The sequence below is a fragment of the Sinocyclocheilus anshuiensis genome, unplaced genomic scaffold, assembly GCF_001515605.1.
Source record: "Sinocyclocheilus anshuiensis isolate Anshui unplaced genomic scaffold, SAMN03320099.WGS_v1.1 scaffold617, whole genome shotgun sequence".
Classification (NCBI taxonomy): Eukaryota; Metazoa; Chordata; class Actinopteri; order Cypriniformes; family Cyprinidae; genus Sinocyclocheilus; species Sinocyclocheilus anshuiensis.
The window spans coordinates 571364-592460 of record NW_015539890.1 but is presented as its reverse complement, the minus strand read 5'-3'; the positions used below and the strand labels follow the sequence as shown (position 1 = coordinate 592460).

Below are 21097 nucleotides of genomic sequence, written 5' to 3'. Positions count from 1 at the left end.
TGTTATGTAAAGTGCTGCTTTACAATCAATAAAGAACTCTGAAAATGGGACCCACGTTCAAGGTCAGACAAGCTTGAAAGGGCATCACAGTTTTGGAAAGTCAAAAAAATATTAAAGCACAGACACTAGGCTCTTAAGATTGACCTAGAATTTGATATGAATGCAGTTACTTGAAAATGCGTGTTGAAAACTATTTTCAATGCATTACAGATAGACGTGGAAGCTTCAGAAAACTTGTAGAGTTTAATTGCGTTGTCGAATGACTTCGTAACGTTTACCGAAACGATCATCAATATGACCCTTTTTGAAACGTATACATATTTAAAAACAATTCGATAAAAAGAATATATACACATCACATACATAAATACATAAGCTTGGTCTCAAAAAAACTGGACCTGAACTTAAACCATAGATGTGTCATATTGAGACACAGTCTCGGATATCTTGCCACACAATGATCAGTCTTGGGTTCTTTTCACAAAGTAGCAAGAGATTTTTTTCGTGGGTCTGGATGGTGATGCTTTCTTGGTTGGCGGTGAAGAGACAACTCTTATTGGACATGGTGAGACTGCTGCCTAAAAAGAAAAAGAACAAAAAAAAAAAAAATACATACTAATTTTTAGAGAACTACTAAATGAATAACAAAGAAATAAAAAATATTAAAATGTATTTGAAATACATTTATTTTGGGCCAAGTATACTACAAATACATTTACGCATTCATGTGCTTACTAAAAATAACCTGCAATTTTACTTTTGGTATACTAAACTGGTATATTTAAAGACTGCTAAATTGTGCGAAAGTAGTGCTGAAGTCCAACTAAAGATATGCTGCAGTATATCTGATTGTGCTAAAGTGAAACTATTGCATGTATACTTCAGGTAGCATTTAAATATCTTGCATTTAAAGACTGATATTATTCAGATCATACAATCCTAATTAATAGTAATATTAAAACATTTTAGACATAATATTAGGAAATGTGCATTGTGCAATAAAGAATACTCCAAATAAAGCTGAATTAAAGTATTATATCAGTAAGTGGTGTCAATAAATGTTAATGGATTTTAAGTATACTTAGTATGAAATAAATGTATTTGAAATAAACCATGGCATTTTTTTTACTAGGGAATATTGATGTAACAGACATGTTTCGAAAGTACAAACAGAAACACTGCAAAATATTACAAATTAAAAAAAAAATGTGTTTTCAAATGTAATTTATTCCTGTGATCAAAGCTGAATTTTTAGCATCGTGACTCCAAGCTTCAGTGTCACATGATCCTTCAGAAATCATTCTAATATGCTGATTTGATGGGGACAAAATTATATTTATTTTAATTTTCTAACATTATAAATGTATTTACTGTCACTTTTGATCAATGTAATGCCTCCTTACTGAATAAAATTATTAATTTAAAAAGATCCCCAAACTTTTGAACAGTAGTGTATATTTGTTTTTTACATTTTTAAAAGAAATCTTAAATAACTTTTGCATTTTATATCATCTCAGAGTTGGTTTGGTCAATGGCTTACAACTATTGATTTTTAAAAAAATCTATATAGATTTCCATGCATCTACTCACTGGAGAGCTGTGTGTTCTTGCATCGTGCCGTTTGCTGCCACCGTTGGGGCTTTTTGGTTGAGCGGATCCTTTAAATCTCTGGCTGATCACAGAAAGCCAATCAGTCCTCCTCGGAGAGCTGTTCTCTTTGCCAGTGCCAGCTTGTCCAGCCGAGCTGAGCCTCTCCTCTGTTTGCAAACTGAATAGATCACCTTTCTCATTCTGTGCGCTTACTGAACTCCTGCTCCTCTTTACGTCAGGATACAGTTCAGACACCCCGTCACTCTCCTCTCCCAAACCAGACCCATCACCTGTTTCCAGTCGGCGCTTTGCGCGGCGTTCGGAGGAAGGGCCCTGGAGGACAGGTGTGAGCACCTTACGAAGAGGAGATGTACCGCGGCTGATCCACTGCTGGATGGACGAGGGCATTTTGGGGCTGCTGACTTTGGCCGAAGGTGCAGATGTGTTTGATGGCAGGGGTAAATCAGCACCCATAGGGGCGCAAGCAGCAGGCTGGGGTGAAGCCAGAGAGACAGCCCTCTCGCATCCAGAACTTTTGGCTGGAGTGATTTCAACAGGGCTGTAAGGGCCTGAGAGGACAAATGGTAAATCACAAATGCCAATAAAAAAATAAAAATAAAAAAATAATTAAAAAAAAAGAACAAGAACAATTTGAAATTATGAATTTCTGAAAACAAACAAAAAAAAACAAAAAACAAATGCAATACAAAAGTAATACTGTGAAATATTATATATATAAAAAAAAAAAAACACCTTTGTATTAAGTATATTTTTTTCCTGTGATGCAAAGCTACATTTTCAGTCATTATTTCAGTCTTTAGTGTCACATGATCCTTCAGAAATCATTCTAATATATGCTGATTTAGTGATCAAGAAACTAGGGCTGTGTATCACCAGCAAAGTCACGATACGATACGTATCACGATACAGGGCTGCACTGAATTTCACCTCAGCAGAATTTAGAAAAACAGCTGTTTATTAAACACTGCTTACTATAGTGCCATTTCTAACTATTGGCAGAGCAGGCAGCTGACCTCTGCATTATGAAGGGCCTCCATAACTGTACCACAGTACAATATAGGTAATGGCATATGTTTCATGTTTACATTGTGCACTCCCCACCAGGTACAATATTCTGATTGTTTGTATCTTTTTTTAAGCCCATAAATAATAATGTACTCGTTCTAATAAATGTATATTGTAATGTACTCATTCTAATATATTGCAAACCGGTGTACACAGCCTCTCTCTCTCTCTCTCTCTCTCTCTCTCTCTCTCTCTCTCTCTCTCTCTCTCTCTGTGTGTGTGTCGTAAATGAACAGTTGATGAATCACACTTTTCTGAGAATAGATTATTGAAGTGGAGATCGCTAAACTGCAAGCTAACCGGTGTCTTCAGAAAGCCAGCTCGTTTATCTACAGTGGAGAGAGCGCGTGTGCACATGGTTGCCATGTTCACAAAGATAAGTAACACACTTAGCAGATATTTCCGTATTGCGCAAGTGTAAAGCTCTGTTTTGGGGTTACGTCTCTTTATATCAGGCAACCCAGTTGTGTTCCTCTGCGGCCAGATTAAACCTTGTTGTAGCCTATATATGCTCTATTCATTCTTTTTTAGAAACCTTGCACTTTTCTACTCAATTTTAAACGTTGTAAAATTTTAAACAAATTAAGCGCGGTCCACTGCTGCACACGTGCCAAAATATCGATACAGGGCCAGCTGTATCGATACTCGTATCGTCAAATCTCTGTGACGATACATCATCGTATCGATATTTTGAACATAGCACTACAAGAAACATTTCTAATTATTAATGTAAAAAATAGTTTTTGCTGCTTAATATTTTCAATAAAGGCTGTTCTTTTGAATTTGTTCAAAGAATCCTTAAAAATGTGCCATAACTCCCACAAAAATACTAAGCAGCAAAAACTCCCTAACATAGACAAATCAGAACCATTATTAATAGGGGTGTGACAAGACACTTATCCCATGAGACGAGACGAGACACGAGACTGGGTTCACGAGAACGAGACAAGATTTTTAGACTTTTTAAAAGAAATCCTCAATGATGAAATATTTAGGGAAAAATAGTCTTTTATTCAAGTGAAAAACACAAAATGCAAAAAAATGTAGGTGCATTTTGAAATCAACTTGTGCTTTATGAAATTAAACTTCTATTTTAATGAATTATATACAGCAATAAACAACATGTAAACTAGAGCTGCACGATTCTGGATAAATTGAGAGATCACGATTCTGAAGAAAAAAAGATTAGAAAACTAAACAAAATAACAATTTACTAGTGGTTCTGACAAAATGTTCATTGCTTAAGTCTTTAAAAAATATATTAATTTGGAAAAAAAGTCAGTGTCTCAATTCATAAAGACCTGTTTCACAATTCGAATCTCCTGAATGAATGATTCAATGACAAATACTTTTTTTTTTTTTTAAACGGGCAGTTGTCGCCACCTCCTGGCGGAAGAGTATAAGCATTACAATACATGCAGGTGTTAAAGAGCAGTTCATATGGGTTTTCGAAAAAATATCTCTTTTGCCGTTTATAACGTAGCTATCCTTAAATGAAAACAATCTGCAAAGTTGTTAATCAAAAAAGTGCATGATAAATAAAGATATTGTCTCTCAAAAGAGAGTCGATTCTGAATCGCCTTAACGAGTCGTCATATTTTCAAATCTTTTGCCTGTTACCGGTATACGTCACTGGGTAACACATTTGCATAATCCCTGCCTGCCCGCGAAATACGAACAGAGTCTGACCTGCCCACAAACACTTCCGCTAGTTAGTGTGTTTACATCATGTTGAGAAGACACTGTGTTAAAGGATATCACAGAAATACAATTCGGACCTTTTGTTGTGTACATGTCATTTTACCAAGGACTGCTTCTCTAATCTTGGCTTTTATCTTCGTTGGCTTCTAATCTTCTTAATTTGGACTAACAAGCTCTCCGAACCAAACTAGAGGTCGACCGATAGTGGATTTTGCCGATACCGATAGCTAGGTTGGACCACACTGGCCGATACCGATTAATTAACCGATAGTTTTTAAAATGGATACTGAACAAAAACTAAAATAATGCTTTATTAAAAAAACAGTAGTAGCAGTAGTAATAATAATAAAAATGTTGAAATTAACACACTCTAACAAGGAACAATACTTTCATTACACAGCTTTCATTAATCTTAATGTTACAAATGGACTCTTATTTTAACGTGTTACCATTTCATTTTAACAGTCATGCTTAAAGATGCACATCTTTAAATATATACACAAAGGCCATAGCATTAAAATTATATACATATGGATAGTGTATGTATACTCTCACACTTTAACTGCCTCTATTCTTGAACACTTGATGATTATCTAATCAAAATAAAAGCGCAGTTTCATTACTGGATGAATCAGTGTTCTTGAACGAATATCTTGTATGATTCAAAAACAAATACATTTTAACAGCCCCTTTTCACCACCTACTGGCGTAACAATGTAATTGATAAATCTTCATTTGAAGTGTCAAATTACTTTCAAATGTGATTTACTCTATTTTAATCGCTACCATACACATCATGTACACAGTTTATATCCAAACTATAAACTTTTATCCCAGTACTTCTGTTATTTAAATGTCTGTAACACAGAAATAATGATGTGTGGTTGAAAAGACTGTTTGTGTTGCTCTTTCTGGATCAGCAGCAGCATGAATGATTCATTAACATGGGCAGCGACAAAACGTGCTTCTCACGCTCCACTGACACTCGCGATGTGAAACAGTCGTAATAGATATAGCTGAACTGTTGTCATTCAGGAATAAGATTGCGTGGTGGGTGTTTGAATCGAGATCGCGATCTTTAAACGATTAATTGTGCAGCTCTAATGTAAACTGCAAATTGTTTTGCAAGGATATCGGCACGTTCGTTCCGACTGGTCTCACGAGATCTCATGCCACATCGCTAATTATTAATATAAATAATAGATAATTGAGCATTAGAATGATTTCTGACACTGAAGACTGGAGTAATGATGCTGAAAATTCAGCTTTACATCATCACAGGAATAAATTACTTCTTTTAAATATATTAAAATAGACAGTTATTTTAAATTGTAATAATATTTCACAATATTACTATTTTTGCTGTATTTTTTATCAAATAAATGCAGTCTTGGTAAGAAACTTAAAAAAAAAAATCTTAATTATTCCAAACTTATAACCAGTAGCTCTGAATCTGAAATAAAATGTTTTACATGCACACACAAAGTAGAAAATTCACAAAAAGGGAAAGAGAGACCCACCAGGTGCTCTGGGTGGTGATTGGATTTTACGAAGTGTCCAGCCTACAAGGTTTGGGTCTCGGTTCGATGAGTTTTCTCCGTCTGGTCTGCGATTCAAGCGCCAGATCCTAACAGTGTTGTCATCAGAGCAGGAAGCAATCTGCAGAAAGAGTGTAGATATGACAATATAAAACTTTTATATTGTTATATTGAATAAACTGTCCACACATCTAAGAGATGTGTAGTTTTTTTTTTTCTTTAAGTACCAACCTTGGTGAAATCGCTGGGGCACCAGGCCACTGATGTGACTTCCTGGCTATGGCCCTGAAGCATCATGGGAGCTTGTTTCGGGTCTGGAATCTGGAGCAAAAACAAAATGTCATAAATGCAGACAGTGACCACAGATGTTCTCAGACAGACTGAGACAGGTTAGCTCTCTAGTTTTCTAGGTTGGTCCTTACCTTCCATATATAAGCATGATGGTCACTTGAACCACTGGCCAGGAACTGGTCATCTGGGCTGACACTGGACTTCACATAAAATGAGGAGTTACTGTGACCGCTGAACACAGCAACTGTGAGGAAAAAAAAAAATTCCAGTCAAACTACATGAGCCCACTTCACATGCCTGCAAAAAAACCGGGAAGGGCAAATTAAAGGAAAAAAGTAAAAAGCAAATGCATTTAAATTCCACTCAGGAAATAAGTCTCAAATTTAAACACATTTACAACCTGGAGTTGTTTTCAAACCACTGATGTCGAACATGTAGATATTGTCGTCTGTGCAGTTGGAGAACAGTCTGGAGCCAGTGGAGTCCAGTGACAGACCAGAATAACCTACAGAGGAAAACATAACAGTGAAAATTAATACTAATTACTAATGCACATTACTATTGGCCTAATGACAGAGTGGGCATGAGATGTGTACCAAGTTTGCGTGTGCAGGAGCCTGGGTAAGGATAGGCCTGTAGAGGGAGGGGGTTGTGGTAGTATGCAGTGTAGTTCTTCCGCAAATCCCACATTTTAATGGTCCTATGAGGAGATCAGAATGATATGGGAAACCATCAGCATTTACACAGAATTACACTAAGACATGAAGTTGAAAAATGTGACAGAATGTGGTAGCAGCATATAATATTTATGAAAAGAAATTAGGTACCTTTTTTACTGCATCTTGTGTCCCAAATCATTATGTTCCCATCTCTGCCTCCAGTGCTAAAAACAGCTGTTTTGAGAGAACAAGCAGTTTAAAAAAAAAAAGTCCACCAATAAATATAAATTGAGGAAAACACACACACTTATTTATACACTATTACAGTATTTATTAATATTTTGAATGATCTTTTATATAGTTTTAATTTTAGTTATAGCACATTTTTAATATTTCTATTTAGCTTTACATTTATTTTCATTTCAGTTATAGGATTTTTTGTATTTGAACTTAAACACATTAGAAAATGTTTCTTGGTTTTTTACTGCATCTTGTGTCCCAAATCATTATGTTCCCATCTCTGCCTCCAGTGCTAAAAACAGCTGTTTTGAGAGAACAAGCAGTTTAAAAAAAAAAGTCCACCAATAAATATAAATTGAGGAAAACACACACTTATTTATACACTATTACAGTATTTATTAATATTTTGAATGATCTTTTATAGTTTTAATTTTAGTCATAGCACATTTTTTATATTTCTATTTAGCTTTACATTTATTTTCATTTCAGTTATAGGATTTTTTGTATTTGAACAAACACATCAGAAAATGTTTCTTGGTTTTTCAGCGCTGGGTTATATTTAACCCAGCATTTTTTTAGAGTGTATATTGCACATAACAAAAGTAGTGTTATTGACATACTTCATGCATACATAATTTACGGTATACATACTGCACAGTAAGAGAGCTATTTTGACATGCACAGTAGAGTATGCTATTTTGACGATAGTTGTAGTCTTACATAATAGTAGAATTTACCTCTCTCTTGCTTGGAAAAAGCCACTGATTTAAGACTGCACTGATGTCCTTTAAATGTTCCTAGCAGGTCACCAGTAATAACATCCCACAGACGGGCCATTTGGTCACCAGACGCTGTTACCTGTAAATTAATATTTCCATGATAGATAGATGAGATAGATAGATAGATAGATAGATGAGATAGATAGATAGATAGATGAGATAGATAGATAGATGAGATAGATAGATAGATGAGATAGAGATGAGATAGATAGATGAGATAGATAGATAGAGATGAGATAGAGATGAGATAGATGAGATAGAGATGAGATAGATGAGATAGATAGATAGACAGATGAGATAGACAGATGAGATAGATAGATGAGATAGATAGATAGATAGATGAGATAGATAGATAGATGAGATAGATAGATAGATTAGATAGATGAGATAGATAGATAGAGATAGATGAGATAGATAGATGAGATAGATAAGATAGATAGATGAGATAGATAGATGAGATAGATAGATAGATAGATAGATAGATAGATATATAGATGAGATAGATAGATGAGATAGATAGATAGATAGATGAGATAGATAGATAGATGAGATAGATAGATAGATGAGATAGATAGATAGATGAGATAGATAGATAGATGAGATAGATAGATAGATGAGATAGATAGATGAGATAGATAGATGAGATAGATAGATGAGATAGATAGATGAGATAGATAGATGAGATAGATAGATGAGATAGATAGATGAGATAGATAGATGAGATAGATAGATAGATGAGATAGATAGATGAGATAGATGAGATAGATGAGATAGATACTCACCAAGCTGTTTGCACCAGGAACCCAGGCAATATCAAAAACTGCATTATCGTGTGCCTGCCACTCTGTAAAACAAAAGTTCAACATATATGAATCAGTCCGACAAAAATAATAGGTATCCTACAAAAACAGTATTGAATCTAGGTAAACGTAAACAAACCTTTCAGCACAGAGCTCTGTTTTTCTCCGGTATTGAAGATGGTCACAAACCCTTCCTCGTTTGCAACAGCAAGGCTGCTCTGTTGACCAGGAGCTGAGCAACAAATAAACCAGCACAAAGTGTTAGGCTTTACACAGTCGTGGGGTTCCGAGTACACTCATTGTGAACGTTTCATTAAAAGTGTACCAGAGGAAAATGTGCATCCAAACGGCGGCACAGCAGCAGGCGAGGCTCCGTATGAAGTGTGTTCGTCCTGTCGAGCGCACTGGTATCCGTCCAGCAGAGAGGACAGCGGATAGCGCCGACGCTGACCTGATTATTACAGGGGTTTTGAATGAAAAAGCGTAAACACATATATTTCCATTGACATATCTAAATTATACTCACCATTACATCTTCTTTTAATAACGCCTCGATCAACAACATGGTGAAAAAGAGTCATAGCTCCTGCTGGATAGGTGTTTCATTCAGAAATGCTCAGTTTCCCGCGAACATTGAAAAAGCGACGAAGACGAATTCCGCGCGATACCGACGTTCGCTCTTCTGATTGGCCAATGCGTCAGAATACCGGAAGTGTTGAGCAGCAGAGAGTGGGATGGCTGCTGGTTTAACACTGCTTCTATGGAAACTATGCAGGCCGCGTGCACTAGAGGCACTCTGTGGCCCAGAGAAAGTCAACTTTAACATTATACATCAATTGGACTTTATTTATTTAGATGCTTTACTGCATCCGAAACATCTGTTGTTTTTGAAAAATCAAATAAATTCGACAATTCACAATTTTATGGAAGCACATTTCCGCCGCATAAGAAAAAGTATAATGCTTTGGTAAATCATAATTATGACATAAAAGGTCATAGTTATGAGACAAAAGTTCAAAATTACGACACAAAATGTAGAAATACAAGATACTAAATCATTATGAGATAAGAAGTCGAAATTATGTCTTACTAAGTCATAATTGTGAGTTAAAAAGTAAGTTAAGCTAAAAAAAAGTCTGATTATGTTATTTTCAGTGTATTTGTAAGAATGAAAATGATTTCTGACGTGAACCACAAAACAACGATCAATATAACAATATAACTTTTTATTCGTTAATTTAAAAATCCTTATCTATGAATACTAAAGAAAAATATTGTATTTTTATTTGATTTAAAATAAATGAAATATTAGCTAGATAGATAGATAGATAGATAGATAGATAGATACTGTATTTAAAAACAATTCATGAAAGCCAAGCAGAGTAAAAAACGTTTTTTTTTATTAGCAGAGACAGAGACCAATCGGAGTTGATGCCAACGCATAGGCCACGCCCTCTTTGTGACATCAGTCGTTTTCGCTTCTAGCGTTCTTTGTGGTTCAACGGAAACCCGACGTAAGAGCCTGGCTTTGTCACGTGACCTGCACTGCAGCCGGGTCATCCGCTTCAAACTTCATCATACGCCAAGTCTGTCTGTTCTAACGAATAAAATACTGAGTCTTAAAACAGTCTGTCGTTCCACATTTTTCGCAATCTAACGATAAATGATGTCGCTCTCCGCAGCGCGCTCGTTTCTGTCGGAGGCTGCTTATGGCGAGCAGGAGCTGGACGCCAATTCTGCGCTGATGGAGCTCGATAAAGGTTGGGCTTGTGTGTTATTATGATTCAGCTATGCATGCCTTATGTTACCTGTTCATCTGATAACGCAGTAATGTGTTTATTTATATTCAGACAGAATGAAATCTGTTGACGTAATTAACATACCCAGTCATTCTTATTCTCGCACCATTAAAGGTTTAAGGTCCTGTAAACTGGGCGAGCAATGTGAAGCTGTGGTCCTTTTCCCCAAACTCTTTCAGAAGTATCCCTTTCCCATCCTCATCAACTCTGCCTTCCTGAAACTGGCAGACATCTTCAGACTTGGGTAATTAGGCGCATTAAATAAAGAAAATGCATATCTATTAGCTTTGAGGCTGTGTATATGCTGTTATTACATGGCTCTCAGGAATACTCGTGTCTGATTGGTCAATTGCAGTGCTGGTCAAATATTTCTGAATAATTATATTTGTCTAGGACAGTGTTTCCCAACCTTTTTTTTAGTGGCGGCACCCTTTGGAAATTTTAACAAACTTGTGGCACCCCTCAAAATGAATTTTGTCACAATATTTGAATTTCTAACTTCGATATGATAATTTGAAAAGTATAGATATTCGGTACAACAGGGAAGAACTGCAGAATATAATGTCATACAGATATTTTTAATATTATTAAGAAATTTTGTCCATCAATGGTGGCAATCAGTAGGCTAATTTCTAATGAAGATACCAATTTATATGACAGATTTTAATGTAGGCTTTTATACATATGTAAACATTATTTAATTACCATTATAACTAGCTATCTCACAAATTTTTGCACTCAGTGTTTTTTTTTTATTTTACAGTGGGGTAATTTTGGTGCAGTAGCACGAGATAGCTTGATTTCAAACTTTGAATTGAATAAAAAATGACAAGTAAGCAGTCAGTAATAAAATAAGAACAAATAAAGAAATTAATAATGATAGCACAAATAAAAAATAGCGACAGGCCTACGAATTAAATAAATTGCTTTTTAGTTTTTCAGGTAGGTCTAACAGTAGGGTTAAGATATTTAACTTTTTTTTTTGTTTGTTTTTTTTACCAATTATCCAAATGATGTTTAGTCCTAGAAAGCTATTATTATCAGAACACGTGAGCATAACATAGCGGTTAGCAGATCAATGAATGAGAGGGCAGCGTTACCAGAGTTGCCCATATACCGCACCATGTTACAGCACAGTAGGGCTATTGCAGACAGAAACAATACTGTACTACATCGATGTTTCCTGTTGGCTCAATTTTTGAGTGGACTTTGCTGTTCCGATGAGCATGAACGGTATACGAGTGGAGCGACTGAGCGGAGCACACACGCATAGAGCGGGATAATAAGCAGAGCGTCACACCACATGAAAGTGAAACCTGAGAGGTGAGCTAATTTCCGGCAGCCGAAATTTTGGTGCATCTCTTAATTATTGGCGATATCAGAAATGTATATTATATAATAGATGCTTTTTTTAACATTTTAGCAATTTAAAAATATTAAAAAAGGATTTTTTTACACGGCACCCCTGCTCTCGACAGACGGCACCCCGGTTGGGAAACACTGGTCTAGGACAATGCTTTGTTGTGCTTCTGTTCTGTCTCTGTTATGAAATGAACGTGCCATTGCATAACATGTATCTGGAATTGAAATGCATTTAGAGATTTGTACTGAGTGAAAAGTTCTGAATCTGTAATTTCACCCCTGTCAAATTAGGAACAACTTTCTGCGACTCTGTGTGCTGAAGGTCACACAGCTGAGCGAGAAACACCTGGAGAAGATTCTGAATGTGGACGAGTTTGTCAAAAGAGTGTTTTCCGTCATTCATAGCAATGATCCTGTTGCTAGAGCAATAACTCTCAGGTACTTGTGGGTGTTTTTCCTGCATGCACTTCCTCAAAATGTTCTATTTTATTTTAAAAATGCCATGCGTTTCTTGTCAGCTTCCTACTAATATCTAAATTATCAATTATTTTGTCAAAGACCGTCCTAGAATATGCTTAGAAATAATAATACACATTTATACATTTTCGATGCTTATGTTTTTGTGTCTTGTGCATTTTGACAGGATGTTGGGAAGCTTAGCCTCCATTATTCCAGAAAGAAAAAATGCCCATCACAGCATCCGGCAAAGTCTGGACTCTCATGATAATGTTGAAGTAGAGGCAGCCATTTTTGCAGCTGCTAGTTTCTCATCGCACTCTAAGTAAGTGTACACTATGACAGCCAGTCTACTGATAGACAGAACATTTTTTAATATTTTTTATTAGTCAATGTTTTTATTTTAGTGTCAATTTATTTTAGTTTGCATTGATTTTATTTCAAGTAACAACAATGTTTTATGTTTCTAGTTAACTATAATAACCCTGGAAATAATGCCTGTCATGTTCATTGTATCTTTTTTCCCCCCCCAGAGATTTTGCTGCCGGAATTTGCAACAAGATTAGTGAAATGATTCAAGGTATGTGCTATCGTCATGTGAGTGGTCTTGATGGTTTGGATTAGTGGTCTGACTGAACTGTGTGTGTTTGACTGAAGGACTGGACACTCCAGTGGAGCTGAAGCTGAAGTTGATCCCGATGCTGCAGCACATGCACCATGATGCCAGTCAGGCCTCGTGCAGCAGGGAGTTACTGCAGGAGCTGGTGTCCTCCTACCCCTCCACACCCATGCTCATCGTCACGCTGCACACCTTCACCCAGCTGGCCACCTCCTCACTCGTAGATATCCCTGAGCAGGTCAGAGCATGTCTACTGTTGTCTTAAAGTGGTCATCGGATGCCCATTTTCCACAAGTTGATATGATTCTTTAGCGTCTTAATGAAAAGTCTTTAACATACTTTGGTTAAAATTTCTCCATGGTAGCGTAAAACAACACTCTTTTTACCTTGTCAAAAACAGCTCTGCAAACAGCAAGACATTTTAGTACATGTCCCTTTAAATGCTAATGAGCTCTGCTGACCCCGCCCCTCTCTTCTGTGGGGTGGCGAGCCCGTTCTCTGAGAGACTGTTTACTTTAGCCACGGAACTTGCTAACTAACACTTGTGAAACGCCCCGTTGCTTTGATTCGCCTTAGTCACGTGACATGGGTGTTTCGAATCACACTTCGGAGCAGGGGTTCGAAATATCTGCGCTTCGGGATCTCGACACCGTGTCGAAACGTCAGTTTCGCGTCAGCCATCCCTAAGGCTGGATCACGAATGATTCGCGCGAACATAAACGCATTTAGGTCCCTTCAATTCCCTTCAAAAACAAACGTAATCCACTGCGTCTTCAGCGGCTCAGATGTCAGGAGTAAATGACGACAGCTATGTTCATTATTACATCCAACAACAGAACACTTCAATCGCTTAGGAGTCATTCTTGTCTACATCTGCTCCGCACAAAGACAAGAAGCTGAGAACGGCTTGATTTGAGAAAGGGGATATTATTTATAGGGATTTTAAAAAACTACTGGGTGGATTTTTATCATTTTAGGGTGGATGTGTACAAACACTGCCAACACACATTTATGTTCAAACAACATGTAAAAGCGAATTTTGCATCCGATGATCCCTTTAAAAATATATGAATGTCACTAGCTATGTTTCCATCCACCTATTTTTATGCACATTTTGGAATATCGCATAAAAAAAATGCTGGATGGAAATGCCAAGATGCGCATAAATTCTAAAAATGTGCATAAAAAACTTATGCGCACAACTGAGTAGGATAAACTTTTATGCCCGCCCGGTCTGTTCTGTTCTCGTGCTCCATTTAGGCGCGCTGCATTCTGATTGGCTCGGATAGCATACTGCGGGAGGTCGGGGGCGCCCTAACAGGAATGCATTACCTTTTAAAATGTATCATAATACAAAAGTTATTTTAAATTGTTATAATATTTCACAGTATTTATATTTTTAGCTAGGCTATTTTTTTTTCAATATATTAGTATTTTTGATCAAATAAATGCATTGATGAAAATAAGAGCTTTCCAAAAAAATCTACATTAAAAAAAATATTACCGACCCCAGATGTTTAACAAACAACATGTAAAAGTGAATTTAGCATCCGATGACCCCTTTAAAGCCAGTATTTTTTAATAGTTTTTGTTTTAATAGTGTTAATGCTACAAAATCAATCCATTTCTTCTTATGTTCACTGTTTTTGCTTGTATGTTAATGTACAAAATATTTAGAGCAGCAGGACTGATTATCAGAATCAGAAATATTTTATTTGTTACTGCAGTGTATCCACAGTAACATTTTAAAATCTGCTACCAAGTAGAACATTTCAGTGTACTCTACAAACTGGGTCACAGACAGGAACATCCAGTGTAGACAGCTTCATTGATTATAATGGTAACTATTTAGATTTGTCGTAATGCATTTCTGTTTTGAGTCTGTTGTTTTGAACTCATTTTACATCATTTGAAGCCATATTTGCACTGGTGCTAGATGTATCTTTTTTTCTCCCCAAATGATTAATTCAAATGAACAAAACATTCTAGTATCTCTCATGTGGTAGTAGTATTTAGTTCATGGGATTATAAAAAATGCCATTATTCAATGGTACACTACCATTCAAAATTTTGGGGTAAGTTTTTTTGTATTATTATTATTTAAGAAATGTATACTCAGCAAATATACATTATACAATTATATCGTATATATAATATATTTCAAGAAATTCTGTTATTTCAAACTTTCTGTTCATGAAATAACTGTTTTCAACGTTGATAATAATAAGAAATGTTTCTTGAGCACGTTTAAATGGTAGTGTATGTAATATATTTCCAGCAAAAAAAAAAAAAAATTGTTACTATATAATAAAATGGTGATATGATTCCCTTGGCTATGATATTCATTTCAGTTCCTCCTCATACAATTTCTCACAATTTATTTATTTATTTTTTTTTACAGTATTTATTTCTGTTTTCCTTTTTGTCTTATAGATTCATCTGCTTCTCCAGTACTTGAAGGAGGACCCCAGAAAAGCAGTGAAAAGACTCGCCATTCAGGATCTCAAGCTCTTAGCTAAAAAAGCTCCTCACTTGTGGACCAGGAAGAACATACAGGTCAGAGAGTCATGAATAAATGTGGGACAACTGGTTCACTCACTACAATAAATGTAATTTCCAAGTTGTGTGTTTGTAGGTGTTATGCGAATGTGCTCTCAGCACCCCATACAACAGTCTCAAGCTGGGAATGCTGTCTGTCCTCTCCACACTATCCGGTACCATCGCTATTAAACAGTACGTCAGCCCTAATACAGGTACAAAGTCATGAAGTCATGTTGACTTTGCTAAAAATGCATTTATGCAAGTGTATACAGATGATAACATGTGGTCTCGTTACATTTCGCATGCGAGTTTAACCACCCGATCTCTCTGGATGATGCAGGTGAGGCATCTCCAGCGCCCCGTCACACTGACCTGGTGAAGCTGGCGCAGGAGTGCTGTTACCATAGTAACCTGGCAGTGGCAGCCCATGGAATCACAGTGTTGACCAGTATCACTGTTTCCTGTCCAGAGAAAGGTTGGTTTCTCCTCACCAAAAATGAGTAGGCTTATTTAGTTTAGGTTGCATAAACCCAAAGGAGGTCAAAAATAGAGAATATTTAAATGATAGATCACTTAATTGAAATATTTTGTCAGAGGTCATCCAGCTGGAACAAGAAGCAGTGATGGGGATGGAGTCTCTCATTCTGCTCTGCAGTCAAGATGACCGTAAGACTGCGCAGGCCACACTCAAAGTAAGTGTTATTCAAGGTTTACACAGCTTCGAATATGTGACTTGACCCAGCTGTCTCCTTCTGAGTCCATGTTTCAATAGTCTCACAGAGCCAGGTTCATGTTGCAGCTTATTCTGGCCAAGAACTGGATACTTAAGGTTACTTTTGTGGAATTTTTGTGATCTTTCACTGACAAATAAGAGCATTACATTGTCTGTAGGGTAGTGATTAGGGATGTAACGATATCAACGGTACACGGTACGATAATATCACGATATGAAGTCCACGATACGATATTTGTTGCGATATTTAAAAAAAAAAAAAAAAAAGACAAATGAAGAATTGGAAACAAATTAAAAAAATTTACATTTTAAAGTTATGTTATTCTATCTAATGCACTTTGAGAGTTCAGAATTAAGAGCTGCAACCCATGTCCTTAATTAAGAAAACTTAAGTCAGAAAAATGTCTTGTACCTGAACTTTAAAGGGGACTCAACCCTCTTTTTATTTGTGATATACTGTCTGTCTAAATTACATTCACACTGGTGTTTTAGGAAGCCAAAAAATTATAATATAATAATAATAACAACAATGACAGTAATAGCCATATATTGTAAAACAATTGCACTGAAAAATAAATAGAATATCTCATAGGTATATTATTTTTGCTTTACGCTACAGTAGGGAATTTACAATACTTTCCTAATTTCTACACTTGAAAGAGATATTTAGAATTTGGACTGCATTTGAAACTGCTAGCTGTCAGCAATTCATACTGCACTTTTAAGCTTTCATTTTGACTGAAACGGCAGTTAGGGCTTTTATTTTGAAGGAACACTCCAGCTTCAGTGAAAACAGGCTTACAAAAACGCGTCTCACTACAAATCTAGTGAAATGCTGTAATCATCTGCCACGAATAGAAAGCATAACTGGTGGCTGTTGCGTTTCCAAGCGTGCGCTAAACTCACAGCACGTGCAGTAATGGAGTTCACTGCATTCATTCACTGTGAACGGAGCCGCTCTGAGGCGCGGAAAACCACGAGCTGATCACCTCAACAATGTGTGCGCTTCGCTTTGAAACACGCAGCGAAAACACTCGATGAAGGGATTAAGCCATATTGTGCTTTTGGTTTTAGTTCATTTGACAGATACTGTGCCAAAACATAATGACCAAAAACTAGTGCTGTCAAACGATTAATCGCATCTAAAATAAAAGTTTTTGTTTGCATAATATATGTGTGTGTACTGTGTATATTTATTATGTCTATATAAAAGCACACACATACAGTATATATTTCAGAAAAATATGTTATGTTTATATATTAAATATATTTATTTATAATGTAAATTATATGAATATAAATGTATACATGTAAATATTTTCAAAATATATACTGTATGTATGTGTATTTATATATACATAATAAATATACACCGAATACACACATATTATGCAAACAAAAACTTTTATTTTGGATGCGATTAATCGTTTGACAGCACTACCCAAAACACAACTTTAAAGACCTTTTATGTTAGAATAAGGAGTTTAAATATATATTTAAAAACTACACTTTCTCAGAAGACCTATCGTTTCATATCGTCATGTGACCACGATAATATCGAGACAGTTTTGCTATCGCGATATCACGTTATTGATAATATCGTTACATCCCTAGTAGTGATGCACAAGGCACCCCTCACACAGAAGTCACTTTCAAACCAAGCAATATTCTGTTGGTCAACATGGTAAATTTATGTGATGACAAATCTGCATGGAAAAAGTGTTTTCCTCTCATGCAAAATTCCCAGTAGCACAAATTCCTGTTTAAACGACTGTAATTTGCTGAGCAGTGGTAAATGTGATTGGGCCTGTTTGCATCAACGCGAATATTCTAATGAAGTCCATTTGCGATTTCTGTTTGTCCACATGCGATTTTTATGTTCAGATTAATGTGTAAAAAAATGTCAGACGAACTGAACGACAATAGAGTGGTGGAAATACGACGCCAATTTGTAGGCCGATCGGCTGTTAGCATCACACTGGTTCCCTCGACAAAAAGCCAATATGATTTTATTGCAAAAAATCAGCCATAGTTCATGAAACTTACACGTTTTGTAAGATAATCTTCACAAAAAATATAACTTTTATGAATTTTGAAGCCTAAATACAAGTGCCAGAACTTAAAAGCTAAACTTAGGCTATAAACGAACTACAGCACCACGGTCGCTCGCCTTCAACGTCACCATGCTCCCGACAACTTTTAAAAAAACTTATTTTTAACACGTTCAGTGAAAAATGATTTACTCTGTGGATGAATTTTAATCCACTCTACATGAACCTTTTCATATAAAAACTGGAATAAATACTAAACTAGAGCCAAACTATAATAATAAATAATATAGTGAATAAATGAAATAATCCTAACTATTTCTGTACAAATCGAAATAAGGTGCATTAAGTGTCAATAAATCCTTGATTAATATGAATATTTGAACGTAATCGCCTCTTTCTGTTTCTGACCCCAACCAATCATAGATAAGAAAGGAAGTCAAAACAGTATTTACATGTTTCCAAACAGCCAATCAGATTTTTGTATTCAGTATGGTGTTTATCAAACAACACCAAATCAAAAAAGAGTGCAGAGACTAGAGATGGTTCAGGGTTCTTTCTCTGCTATTCTACGCTGCGCTGACCAACAGAAAGCTGTTTGATTTGAAAGTGACCTCTATGTGAGCCGTGCTTCATACTAGAAGAAAATGGAACTTTATTTGTCTGAATTAAATCAGTTGAATTAAGCAAAACCGAATTTTGCTGATATAAACATATCTTTAGATTGTAGACTGCTGTGAAGTCCAGACCAGTGAATGGAACATAGGGTCTGCTTGTGAGCACACTTACCATACAATTAAAAATGAGACACCCTATGTTCTTGTGCACATGTGTAAAGGCCACTAGACTGCAAGTCCACCATGTTTCTTCACTTCAGTTTATGATGAGCATTTTTAGTGATAGTTCACCCAAAAATGAAAATGTTGTCATCATTTGCTCCCCCTCAGATTGTTGATCACATAAGAAGATATTTTGAAGAGTGTGTAACCGAACAGCTAATGGTCCCCATTTACTTTTTTACCGTCAGCTGTTTGGTTACCAACATTCTTCAAAATATCTTCTTTTATGTTCAGCAGAAGACATAAACTCAGATTTAGAGCAACTTGAAAGTGAGTAAATGATGATGGAGTTTTCATTTTTGGGTGGGCTAGCACTTTAAATCTTGAAATGTTAACTGTTTTTTATAACTCAGATGGCGCTCACCTCTTTGGTGAAGATGTTGAAGAGCTGTCCTCATCTCAGTCAGAGCTCTGTGGAGCTCCTGCTGGCGCAGCTGCACTGCGCGTGTGACTCTGCGCGGGTGCTCATGTGTCAGGCTCTGGCTGCTATTGCCACACAGCAGCCGGTGCTGGCAGAGGGAATGCTGGGAGACCTGCTAGACCTCTTCAGGGTGGCAAGTCACAGAACCTCAGAGAAACAGCAGGAGCTTCTGGTAAGCAAATACAGGAATGATGTCCAACCATCAACCACAACCAACAAGTTTAAGTCTCATTTTCCCAAAACATTCAAATCTTGTCTTGTTGTGTGTCTTAGGTTTCTTTGGCAACAGTATTATTTGTGGCCAGTCAGGCTTCACTCTCGGCCGAAGTAAAGACAGTGATCAGGCAGCAGTTGGAGAATGTGGCCAATGGGTGGACCGTGTACCGCATTGCCAGACAGGCCTCCCGCATGGTGAGCTGGGCTGTGAGGGAGAAGGAAGCACTTTCTGATGTCCCTTAAAATAGAGGTCTGCATTCCCGCGGCTCTCCTGCAGGAACCGCGGGACCCAACCAGTTTTCTTGCGACGCGGGATTAAATTCCCGAATAAAACGCGGTAGCGGTCGGTAACTCTGGTGTAATTTGAACGGGAGCGGGCCGTCTAACAATATCCCGTTCCTGACGTCCATTCAGAACAACATATCTGTCCTTTATTCTTATTGACCACCGGTACAGCCTGCACTCAGGACTGTTATGCACGCACTGCACGCATGAACCAGCGCTTTCTGAGTCACGCATTTTATTTGCGAGGTCTGTGCGCAGCATGTGAATAACGATCCTTGAAGGACGTTCAACTCGGTTTTGTGTATATTTTGCTTAGCATATCATTTTAAATGACAGATGTCGTAGCCTATTCATTTATTTATTTTTCTCTGCGACACTTTTCCTGCTGTGTGTACAGCAAAATGTTAAACGAATTTAGTATTTTGACAAGACGTATAAAAATAGCTAGGCTATTTCTGTACAACCTACATTTTTATTTTTTTTTCTCTGTGACACTTTTTTTCCCTACTGTGTTGGCAGCAGTTGCTGTCAATAACTTCAAGACTCTTGACAAGACGAATTATATAAATACAATTTTGTGCAGACTACACTTTTATTTGTTAGCACATCTCTCTTTCTTTCAGTAGCAGAAATTTAAAGAAGATATTTTGAAGAGTGTGTAACCGAACAGCTAATGGTCCCCATTTACTTTTTTACCGTCAGCTGTTTGGTTACCAACATTCTTCAAAATATCTTCTTTTATGTTCAGCAGAAGACATAAACTCAGATTTAGAGCAACTTGAAAGTGAGTAAATGATGATGGAGTTTTCATTTTTGGGTGGGCTAGCACTTTAAATCTTGAAATGTTAACTGTTTTTTATAACTCAGATGGCGCTCACCTCTTTGGTGAAGATGTTGAAGAGCTGTCCTCATCTCAGTCAGAGCTCTGTGGAGCTCCTGCTGGCGCAGGCGGTAGCGGTCGGTAACTCTGGTGTAATTTGAACGGGAGCGGGCCGTCTAACAATATCCCGTTCCTGACGTCCATTCAGAACAACATATCTGTCCTTTATTCTTATTGACCACCGGTACAGCCTGCACTCGGACTGTTATGCAAG

At 36.7% G+C, this 21097-nt stretch overlaps 2 protein-coding genes across 2 annotated transcripts in view; one reads left to right on the top strand and one right to left on the bottom strand.

The window, feature by feature from the left end:
• Positions 1-224: 224 nt before the first annotated feature.
• On the bottom strand, positions 225-9375 carry LOC107685779 (denticleless protein homolog). The gene is made up of 13 exons (XM_016482499.1): positions 9211-9375; positions 9010-9135; positions 8824-8916; positions 8667-8728; positions 7843-7963; positions 7347-7407; positions 6803-6906; positions 6607-6711; positions 6338-6450; positions 6147-6236; positions 5898-6036; positions 1591-2159; positions 225-578 (listed from the first exon to the last, which is right to left on the bottom strand). Exons 1-13 carry the CDS (start codon positions 9263-9265, stop codon positions 462-464), a joined length of 1755 nt encoding a protein of 584 aa, XP_016337985.1. The 5' UTR covers positions 9266-9375; the 3' UTR covers positions 225-461.
• Positions 9376-10121: 746 nt separating this feature from the next.
• Positions 10122-21097, top strand: part of LOC107685756 (integrator complex subunit 7-like) — a 20206-nt gene continuing 9230 nt past the window's right edge. The window contains exons 1-12 of the mRNA XM_016482460.1: positions 10122-10444; positions 10598-10727; positions 12137-12283; positions 12489-12626; positions 12835-12881; positions 12959-13158; positions 15354-15476; positions 15556-15673; positions 15802-15936; positions 16056-16153; positions 19435-19674; positions 19776-19913. Coding sequence (XP_016337946.1) covers positions 10348-10444; positions 10598-10727; positions 12137-12283; positions 12489-12626; positions 12835-12881; positions 12959-13158; positions 15354-15476; positions 15556-15673; positions 15802-15936; positions 16056-16153; positions 19435-19674; positions 19776-19913 — 1611 coding nt within the window. The 5' untranslated portion in view covers positions 10122-10347. The remainder of the gene's footprint in view (positions 10445-10597; positions 10728-12136; positions 12284-12488; positions 12627-12834; positions 12882-12958; positions 13159-15353; positions 15477-15555; positions 15674-15801; positions 15937-16055; positions 16154-19434; positions 19675-19775; positions 19914-21097) is intronic.

Coding starts and splice junctions, on each gene's coding strand:
- LOC107685779 (XM_016482499.1), bottom strand. CDS start 9,265: ATGACTCTTTTTCACCATGTTGTTGATCGAGGCGTTATTAAAAGAAGA. Junction 6,451..6,606: donor TGGTTTGAAAACAACTCCAG/GTTGTAAATGTG, acceptor TTTTCCTCACAG/TTGCTGTGTTCAGCGGTCAC. Junction 2,160..5,897: donor ATCACCACCCAGAGCACCTG/GTGGGTCTCTCT, acceptor TTGTCCTCTCAG/GCCCTTACAGCCCTGTTGAA.